Genomic DNA, 9,296 nt, shown 5'->3' on the forward strand with positions numbered 1-9,296 from the left:
AATTATGTGCTAGGTATTCATGTGCTGCCGGCGGTCCCACTTTGCTCAAGGACAATTTGCCTCTGAAATTACGTTAAATAGCGTTTCAGAGGGCTTGAACTTCTAAAATTTCCCGGGGAAGCATCCCCGGACCCGCTTTTTAATAGCGTCGTCAATCGGCGCTCACGGCGATCCACGCGGGACACCGAACTTTTGTAAGTTTCCCAAGGTTGGATTTTTAAAAAACCTGAATCAACATCTTTATATTGGGGAATATTAATTGACGTCCGGTCGCTGGGAATCAACTTTCCCGGGTAACGTTCTTAGTCATTTGACAAATTCTAGTAGCAACAGATGACGAGCCTAGAACTCGATATTGTTTACGTAATGTTAAAAAAAAAATATGTCGTCCTGACGGTTAGCATTCTTCATGATCATGATAGAATATTTCTGAAGTTATGAACATAAATTCAAATGTGTAAGATACTTAAATAGTCTCCGGACGCCGCTCAGGTCCCACAAGTTTGCAAAGCGCTATTATAGATGCGGCTGGCGCGCGCCGCTAGAGCGGCGCAAATGACAAATCGGTAACAATTATTTTTGAGATTTCACTTAAATCCAGGATCATACAGTGGCATCATTTATGAACAAAGGATGCATTAGTCTCTAAGCATATCTTTAAACTTGGAGCATGGGCTCCGAGCCATTAATTTTTTTTTGCGTACGGGTGCCTAAGATTGAGTAGCATGGCAAACGAGAGGGAGATCGCTGGTGAGACCCATTGTAAAATACAACACGAATGACACTTCGAAACGGCGCGGTGGTTTTCTCGCCGTCTGAATATTTTTTCAAGAGTTGATAGGAGGGGGGAGGGCCTAGTAGATAGTAGAATTTTTTTGGCTTGGGGGGAGGGCCTAGGAAAAAAAATTTGACCTGGGGGGAGGGCCTAGGAAAATTTATTTAACCCGACCCTCTGACGACCGGCCCTCCCCCCCCCCCGATAAATAACGTACAGTCCCTTAGAGCACGGCTCTCCCTTGAGAGGGCAGAAAGCCTGGCTCCACATTTGCTGAGACCAGATCCCAGGTTGGTTCGCGTACCTCTGCCTCAAGGGACAGAGGTGCGCGAACTAACTTTGGCCATGTATGTCGATTTCAAACAGCAAAATACCCGCTCCTGATTGGCTAAGGACAGATGGCTGTGCTCTAACTTCAGTGTGGACTGACTCTACTGGCTAATTAGTCCTTTATTTCAGAACATTGCAATTTCTTGGTGTAAGGTCTAGGGACATCATTGCATGCAAGTTTGATCACAGTGTAACGAAATTAAAATTTAATTGTCGTCAATGCTGTACGTGTGCGTTGACAAACAAACATTAGGGCTATATGTAGTTTGTTATAGCTAAATTTTTAACTGACTGTGAAAGCAACAACTTCATTGTCTTTTGTAACTGAATAAAAATGAACCATGTGTTTACCAAGGAGGTTTAATCAAGGGGGGGTTTACAGATTAGAGCCCGCATTATAGGGCCCGCGGCGGACGCCAGAAAGAAACTTTCACACCAGGCAACATGGTGGACCGCTGCGCTGTGAGACACGCCCACGGTACTCTCTGGGAGTGAAAAATGTGTCGCCTGGCTGTTGCTATGGTAATGGCCCCCGAAAGTCTCTACGGGATATAATAATGTAAACAAAATGCAGCCTGTTGCAGCCTGTAGTATGTTGACACGGGACCACCGCGCGAGTTCATATTGTTCTTATTTGGAGGCGCAAAAAGGCGTTTAGATCAAAGGCACTTGTCGGCTTCTTGCACACAAACAAACCCACAACGAACGAGAGCATAAAAAAAATGCATCCTTGACGAAAGTAGTATTATGCGCCTTTGTTTTGTACGATAAAATTGGAGACAAAAATCTAAATGCTGACATAACTTTTAAAATGTAAATCGAACAATAAAAAAGGTACCCACTAGTACCATGGGACGACCAAAGCGAGCGGCACCTTTTTTTTAAATGTTGCAAGTGAACATAACATAAATATCATATGAACTTTTTGCCGAACGTTACGTTAAATTTTTGACCCCCACAACATGCGATTGCTATAATGTATTGCATACAAGCGACCACAGCTTGTAATCATTATAAAGTTCGCTAGCGTTCTCACATGTTTTTACATTTTTACTAGGGGTGTTTCCGATACCCTGATTTTGCATTGAAAGTGCGTAGAGGCATAGGAACACACGTTATAGCAGCTATCGAGCATGGTGGCGGGAGGTAGGGCGGCGTTTCCGAATAGAGATTTTTACACTTTTCTTAGGGGTGACGTTAACCCTGATTTTGCATTGAAAGTGCGTAGAGGCATTGGAATACACGTTATAGCAGCTATCGAGCATGGTGGCGGTAGAGCGGCGTTTCCGAATAGAGATTTTTACACTTTTCTTAGGGGTGACGTTAACCCTGATTTTGCATTGAAAGTGCGTAGAGGCATTGGAATACACGTTATAGCAGCTATCGAGCATGGTGGCGGTAGAGCGGTGTTTCCGAATAGAGATTTTTACACTTTTCTTAGGGGTGACGTTAACCCTGATTTCGCATTGAAAGTGCGTAGAGGCATTGGAATACACGTTATAGCAGCTATCGAGCATGGTGGCGGTAGAGCGGCGTTTCCGAATAGAGATTTTTACACTTTTCTTAGGGGTGACGTTAACCCTGATTTTGCATTGAAAGTGCGTAGAGGCATTGGAATACACGTTATAGCAGCTATCGAGCATGGTGGCGGTAGAGCGGTGTTTCCGAATAGAGATTTTTACACTTTTCTTAGGGGTGACGTTAACCCTGATTTTGCATTGAAAGTGCGTAGAGGCATTGGAATACACGTTATAGCAGCTATCGAGCATAGTGGCGGGAGGTAGGGCGGCGTTTCCGAATAGAGATTTTTACACTTTTCTTAGGGGTGACGTTAACCCTGATTTTGCATTGAAAGTGCGTAGAGGCATTGGAATACACGTTATAGCAGCTATCGAGCATGGTGGCGGGAGGTAGGGTGGCGTTTCCGAATAGAGATTTTTACACTTTTCTTAGGGGTGACGTTAACCCTGATTTTGCATTGAAAGTGCGTAGAGGCATTGGAATACACGTTATAGCAGCTATCGAGCATGGTGGCGGTAGAGCGGCGTTTCCGAATAGAGATTTTTACACTTTTCTTAGGGGTGACGTTAACCCTGATTTTGCATTGAAAGTGCGTAGAGGCATTGGAATACACGTTATAGCAGCTATCGAGCATGGTGGCGGTAGAGCGGCGTTTCCGAATAGAGATTTTTACACTTTTCTTAGGGGTGACGTTAACCCTGATTTCGCATTGAAAGTGCGTAGAGGCATTGGAATACACGTTATAGCAGCTATCGAGCATGGTGGCGGTAGAGCGGCGTTTCCGAATAGAGATTTTTACACTTTTCTTAGGGTTGACGTTAACCCTGATTTTGCATTGAAAGTGCGTGAGTGCGTAGAGCCAGTCAGCTCCATGGAGGTAGAAAAACTTTGCCGCAAGGCTGCACTAATCTGCTCCATGGAGCTATTAGTGCAGCTACTATTGGGATCAACAGTCTTTATATGAATACCTTGGTGTTGGAACAAAAATTTAGTAGTGTATTATGATTACTACCAACACAGATGAGCTTCCATGATAGTCTTAATGTATTGTAGATCTATCTGCTTACAGGCAAATACAACGAAGTGATCACGAATAATAAACGTCTAAAACACATGAAAACGCACTTTATTCAACTCATACTATAATTGAACAAATCAAATGTGACAATCAACAGTCCTTTCGAAAGGATTTGGGTGGCCCTGAAAAGGGCCGGGGGTCGTCGTTTTGAAAAATCGGGTAGTCTAGCCGCCGAAGCCGTACAGAGTGCGGCCCTGGCGCTTCAGAGCGTAGACAACGTCCATGGCGGTGACGGTCTTACGCTTGGCGTGCTCGGTGTAGGTGACGGCATCGCGGATGACGTTCTCCAGGAAGACCTTGAGGACGCCACGGGTCTCCTCGTAGATGAGACCAGAGATACGCTTGACACCACCACGGCGGGCCAGACGACGGATAGCGGGCTTGGTGATGCCCTGGATGTTGTCACGCAACACCTTACGATGACGCTTAGCGCCTCCCTTTCCGAGCCCTTTGCCTCCTTTACCACGTCCAGACATGCTTCTCGTATGATGAGAGTTTACAATGAAATCAAGATACCTTCTGCCTGCTGCTGGGTTGCTTTATACGCATAGTGCGGACCTCGGCGGAAAACGCAAACCGACCAATCAAGCAGATTGCGCATCCTGCTTAACGGACCGCATAGAAAGCATATAATATGACACCATCACAGACTTTCTGTTATTGGTGACCGTTTAACAAAAACGGGCTTCTATTGGTGAAAAATAGGCAACGCAGAATCCTTCAGGAATATATAAATTCTCTCATAACCTGCTCTGATCATTTGTTGTTGTCAGTCGCATCTGAACTCCAAATTTGAAACATGTCTGGACGTGGTAAAGGAGGCAAGGCCCGTGCAAAGGCAAAGAGCCGTTCTTCCCGTGCAGGGCTTCAGTTCCCTGTCGGTCGTGTGCACCGTTTCCTGCGCAAGGGTAACTATGCTGAGCGTGTCGGTGCCGGCGCCCCAGTCTACCTGGCCGCCGTGCTGGAGTACCTGACCGCTGAGATCCTCGAGTTGGCCGGCAACGCTGCCCGTGACAACAAGAAGACCAGGATCATCCCCCGTCATCTTCAGCTGGCCGTCCGTAACGACGAGGAGTTGAACAAGCTCCTGTCTGGCGTGACCATTGCCCAGGGAGGTGTGCTGCCCAACATCCACGCCGTGCTCCTGCCCAAGAAGACCGCTAGCAAATCTAGCTAGACGGAACGAAGACACGATAACGACCCCCGGCCCTTTTCAGGGCCACTCAAAATCCTCTCAAAAGGACTACTCATATTCACAAACTGTTTCTCACAAGCCTTTAATTCCATCAGTGCATCTGTCCGTATGAGGCCACACCAATTTGTTAGTTTTTTTTTAGAAAAAACAGGAGCGACTGGGCCAAAAAAAAGTTAGCTTAGCCAGGCAAGCTTAACGGAGCCATTTAGGCAATTTTTCCGTACTGGAAATTGTTAAATGGCTTTACAATAGATGGCCAGACTGGCAGAAGATCGCCAGCAGTGGAGAATCTTTACTGCACGCTATGCTGCCCCTACGGCTAAGCTATTGGTGAGAGCAAGGGTAGGAGTGAGTGAGTAAAAAGTTTCCTGAATGTGAGGTGTTGCATATTGTAGTGTGTTGAGGATTTGGAATAAGTAGGACCGGGCTATTCCGATGATTCGAGTGGCCTATGTTTGAAATATCCGTATTTGTTCAGTTATGACAAGGAGGTTAAATTAACCTCCTTGGTTATGATGAGCCTTTAGGAAATGTCTCTTTATTCAATCGATCACAGTAGAGTGTGTACTACTGTTAAGTCCCTGACAAGAGGAGTGCGGTTGTGCCTCTCCATTTCAGTGACAATTTATCCTGAGTCTTATCACTGCCGCTCTATATTTATTGTTAATCGTTACCTATGTCGATCTGTTCGTAGCTGGAACGAAAAATACACCATAAGATACAGTAACGCTACATAAAGCTACCGAAATAAACCTCTTCTAGCAAGTATTTCCCGCAACGTGCTAGGCGGTGCAGTGCACCAATACACGATATATATATACCTAAAGACACGATACAGGGCTTTTTGGAAGATGTGGGTGGCCCTGAAAAGGGCCGGGGTAAACTGGAAGTCAGGCGGTTTACTTGGAGCTGGTGTACTTGGTGACGGCCTTGGTGCCCTCGCTGACGGCGTGCTTGGCGAGTTCGCCAGGCAGCAGCAGACGCACGGCGGTCTGGATCTCCCGGCTGCTGATGGTGGAGCGCTTGTTGTAGTGAGCCAGGCGGGAAGCCTCGGCGGCGATACGCTCGAAGATATCGTTGACGAAGGAGTTCATGATGCCCATAGCTTTGCTGGAGACACCGGTGTCAGGGTGCACCTGCTTGAGCACCTTGTAGATGTAGACACCGAAGGTTTCCCTCCTCTTTCTCCTCCTCTTGCCCTTGGCTCCAGCGGGCCTGGCCTTTCCGGCCTTCTTGGCGGCTTTTCCTCCTGGTTTGGGTGGCATTCTGTTTTCTGTCGATGCACAAAACGAATGTCGCAGGCAGTGTGCACGACCTATTTATAAGAGAGCTCATGCAAATTTTGGATCCTGTCCGGCGATTGCGGACGTGATAGGAAGCAGGACGGCTGCAATGTACACACGTGGTTTGCAAAAGGCTGCCAATAACGTAGGGGAAACTGGCAAATTTGCATGGTGTTTGATGATACGAAAATTCAAATATCGACTCACATCCGTGTTTTTTTATGTTGGGCAATTGTCTACGGACCTATGAGAGAGCACTAAAGCGGTTGCAGGCGAACGCGTGACTTGCAAGCACAAAGATCTTATATATTTGTGAAAAGAAGGGTTTCAATATCTCGAATATCACCATGTGCTATGGTCAAACGTACAAGTATAGCCATCATAAAAAAAAAACCTCCACGTTTAGCTATGTATTTGACAAACTGTAGTGTTCCCCATGCTCTTCCCGGCTACACATTTGCGCGCAAACCAAGACTTATTTGTAAACGTCGCTGTGCAAACTAGTGGTAGATGCGTGTGATTTCTGCATATCCTAATGTTGCACGGCCCACACGTACGTAGCATAATTACAAAGATAACCTTTGGGAAGTAATGGATAACATGACAACAACATCGTTCTTTTTGGAAAATGTGGGTGGCCCTGAAAAGGGCCGGGGTTACTTTGGTCGGGCTGGGTGTTTAAGCACGCTCGCCACGGATACGGCGGGCCAGCTGGATGTCCTTGGGCATGATGGTCACACGCTTGGCGTGAATGGCGCACAGGTTGGTGTCCTCGAAGAGACCGACCAGGTAGGCTTCGCTAGCCTCCTGCAGAGCCATGACGGCAGAGCTCTGGAAGCGCAGGTCGGTCTTGAAGTCCTGAGCGATCTCCCTGACCAGGCGCTGGAAGGGCAGCTTGCGGATGAGCAGCTCGGTGGACTTCTGGTAACGACGGATCTCCCTGAGGGCCACGGTACCGGGCCTGTAACGATGAGGCTTCTTGACACCTCCGGTGGCCGGGGCGCTCTTGCGAGCGGCCTTGGTGGCCAGCTGCTTCCTGGGGGCCTTGCCTCCGGTGGACTTACGGGCGGTCTGCTTGGTACGAGCCATTGCGAGTTTGAGTCTCCTGTGCGAACTGACAAGAAAGATTGGTGCAAAAAGCGGTCTTGGCTATTTATGTGGTGGCGCTTGCATATATTCCCAAGAATTGGGGCCAATGATTGGTTCCTCGCCCCGCGCTCCCATTGGGCGTTGCTGAGCAGTGCTGAACCCGGATTGGTTAGAACTAGCCAGGCCTGAATCCAGGATTTGCAGCAAGCTCTGCACAGAAACTTTGTTTCGGTTTCTGGTCGTCAGACAAGATTTTAAGAACGGAAGGAAAGTCGCCATGAAAGTCGCGACTCCGTCTCAAGATGGTATATCATGACACTGACCAAGTCGAACCTCTTTTCTATCTCCCGTACGTCATGTTGAAATATAATTTTTGTACTTCTTGGCATGAAGTTGGTTACAATCTGCACATTATTATAAACATGTTTGTTCTAACTTCCTTGACATCCGTCAACCCTCAGCAGCCTTCTTTTCATCTTTGATATTTCTGGTACCGTTTAGCAATGTTATGTGTTTGTTATAATCACTCCAGGAAGATAATTATTGGGGATTGCTATTCACTATTGGGGATCTTTCAATTCAAGAAACTGTAACACCGTTACAGTCCCCCCCCCCCACCTTATCATATCATGATATACATACAAACTAGTAATTTTAATGATTGCCGATCAAGTGATATGCAATAGTCCTTCTGGGAAGATGTGGTTGGCCCTGAAAAGGGCCGGTGTAGTTTGGTCTAGGATGGCTTCTTACTTCTTGGCCGGCTTCTTCGCCGCCTTCTTTGTTGCCTTTTTGGCAGCTGGCTTCTTCGCCTTCTTGGCGGCGGGTTTCTTGACCTTCTTGGCAGGAGACTTCTTTGCCGCCTTCTTGGGAGATTTCTTTGTTGCCTTCTTGGGAGACTTCTTTGCCTTTTTGGCCGCAGGTTTCTTGGCAGCTGGCTTCTTTGCCTTCTTCACCTTCTTGGCTGCGGGCTTCTTGGCTGCGGGCTTCTTCTTGGGTTTGGCCGGCTTCTGGGCGGCAGCACTGATCTTGAAGGAGCCAGAGGCGCCCTTGCCCTTGGGCTGGGTCAGAACTCCCTTCTCCACCATGCGCTTCAGGGTGCGCCTGAGGACATGCCCCTGCTTATCCACGTCGAACTTGTAGTTGGCCGCCACGTACTTCTTGATGGCCGCCAGGGACGTGCCTTTGCGGTCCTTCAGAGCGGTGATGGCCGCAGTGATCATGTCACTGCATGGTGGGTGGGCTGCTGGTGCCTTAGGCTTCTTCGCCTTGGCCGCCTTCTTGGGAGAAGCTGCGGTATCTGCCATGTCTGTGGATGTCTGATGCGCGATGAGACGAGTACAGATGATCTAGCCTAGTAGCGGTGCTGCACCACGTTTATACTTGTATTGCGGACGTGATCGGAAGCAATGCACACAAGCGCCCTCCCTACTCTCGCAAAATGGCTTCACGTGCGAAAAGTTGTGCTTCTCTGTCGAACGTCCACCTTTGCTATCCGGTAGGCAAGTACGAACCACACACTTTCTTGTGTCCGAGAGGTGGACGAGGAATTGCGCTTCACGTCTCTGGCAACGTTTGTCGATGGCAGTGCAATTTAGATGGTAGCAACGGCGACTTTTTGCAAGGAAAGCGTTGTCGCTCTGTGAAACTTTCCAAGTTGTGGCTATTTCTGGTCATTTCTGGACGGAGTGTGCACTTGATCGCACTTGCGTTATCGTAACCAACCCCTTGGCTAATGATCTCCGCCATGGTGTTCCAGATATCTTGTAAATTGCGAGGAAAAAACGCGTGATAAAAGTTGGGTCTCACACACTCCTTGTGCTGTCATGGCGGCCAAATCTCGGACTGTGCGGAGTAAGCTGTCAAGTTATTGGCCCCCTTGCCAACGTTCTTTCCTCTCTTTTGTCAGTTCTAGATACACCAGAAGGTATCGAAAAGCCAATAGTTTAATGTTGTGTCGTGAATGGTGAACACGGGTGGGGACAACGTCAACACTCCACAAGCCCAACTCCAAGACGATCTACG

General features: G+C 47.8%; 5 protein-coding genes across 5 annotated transcripts; 1 reads left to right on the forward strand and 4 right to left on the reverse strand.

The window, feature by feature from the left end:
- Positions 1-3,731: 3,731 nt before the first annotated feature.
- Positions 3,732-4,256, reverse strand: LOC136440384 (histone H4). Its single transcript, XM_066436406.1, has one exon. It carries the CDS (start codon positions 4,178-4,180, stop codon positions 3,869-3,871), a length of 312 nt encoding a protein of 103 aa, XP_066292503.1. The 5' UTR covers positions 4,181-4,256; the 3' UTR covers positions 3,732-3,868.
- Positions 4,257-4,379: 123 nt separating this feature from the next.
- On the forward strand, positions 4,380-5,036 carry LOC136440380 (histone H2A-like). The gene has a single exon (XM_066436402.1). It carries the CDS (start codon positions 4,504-4,506, stop codon positions 4,879-4,881), a length of 378 nt encoding a protein of 125 aa, XP_066292499.1. The 5' UTR covers positions 4,380-4,503; the 3' UTR covers positions 4,882-5,036.
- A 606-nt stretch (positions 5,037-5,642) lies between these two features.
- Positions 5,643-6,548, reverse strand: LOC136440383 (histone H2B-like). The gene has a single exon (XM_066436405.1). It carries the CDS (start codon positions 6,162-6,164, stop codon positions 5,799-5,801), a length of 366 nt encoding a protein of 121 aa, XP_066292502.1. The 5' UTR covers positions 6,165-6,548; the 3' UTR covers positions 5,643-5,798.
- A 226-nt stretch (positions 6,549-6,774) lies between these two features.
- Positions 6,775-7,771, reverse strand: LOC136440379 (histone H3). Its single transcript, XM_066436399.1, has one exon. It carries the CDS (start codon positions 7,269-7,271, stop codon positions 6,861-6,863), a length of 411 nt encoding a protein of 136 aa, XP_066292496.1. The 5' UTR covers positions 7,272-7,771; the 3' UTR covers positions 6,775-6,860.
- Positions 7,772-7,887: 116 nt separating this feature from the next.
- On the reverse strand, positions 7,888-8,619 carry LOC136440375 (late histone H1-like). The gene has a single exon (XM_066436395.1). It carries the CDS (start codon positions 8,576-8,578, stop codon positions 8,021-8,023), a length of 558 nt encoding a protein of 185 aa, XP_066292492.1. The 5' UTR covers positions 8,579-8,619; the 3' UTR covers positions 7,888-8,020.
- Positions 8,620-9,296: the final 677 nt, after the last annotated feature.

This window comes from Branchiostoma lanceolatum, chromosome 8 (genome assembly GCF_035083965.1).
Source record: "Branchiostoma lanceolatum isolate klBraLanc5 chromosome 8, klBraLanc5.hap2, whole genome shotgun sequence".
Classification (NCBI taxonomy): Eukaryota; Metazoa; Chordata; class Leptocardii; order Amphioxiformes; family Branchiostomatidae; genus Branchiostoma; species Branchiostoma lanceolatum.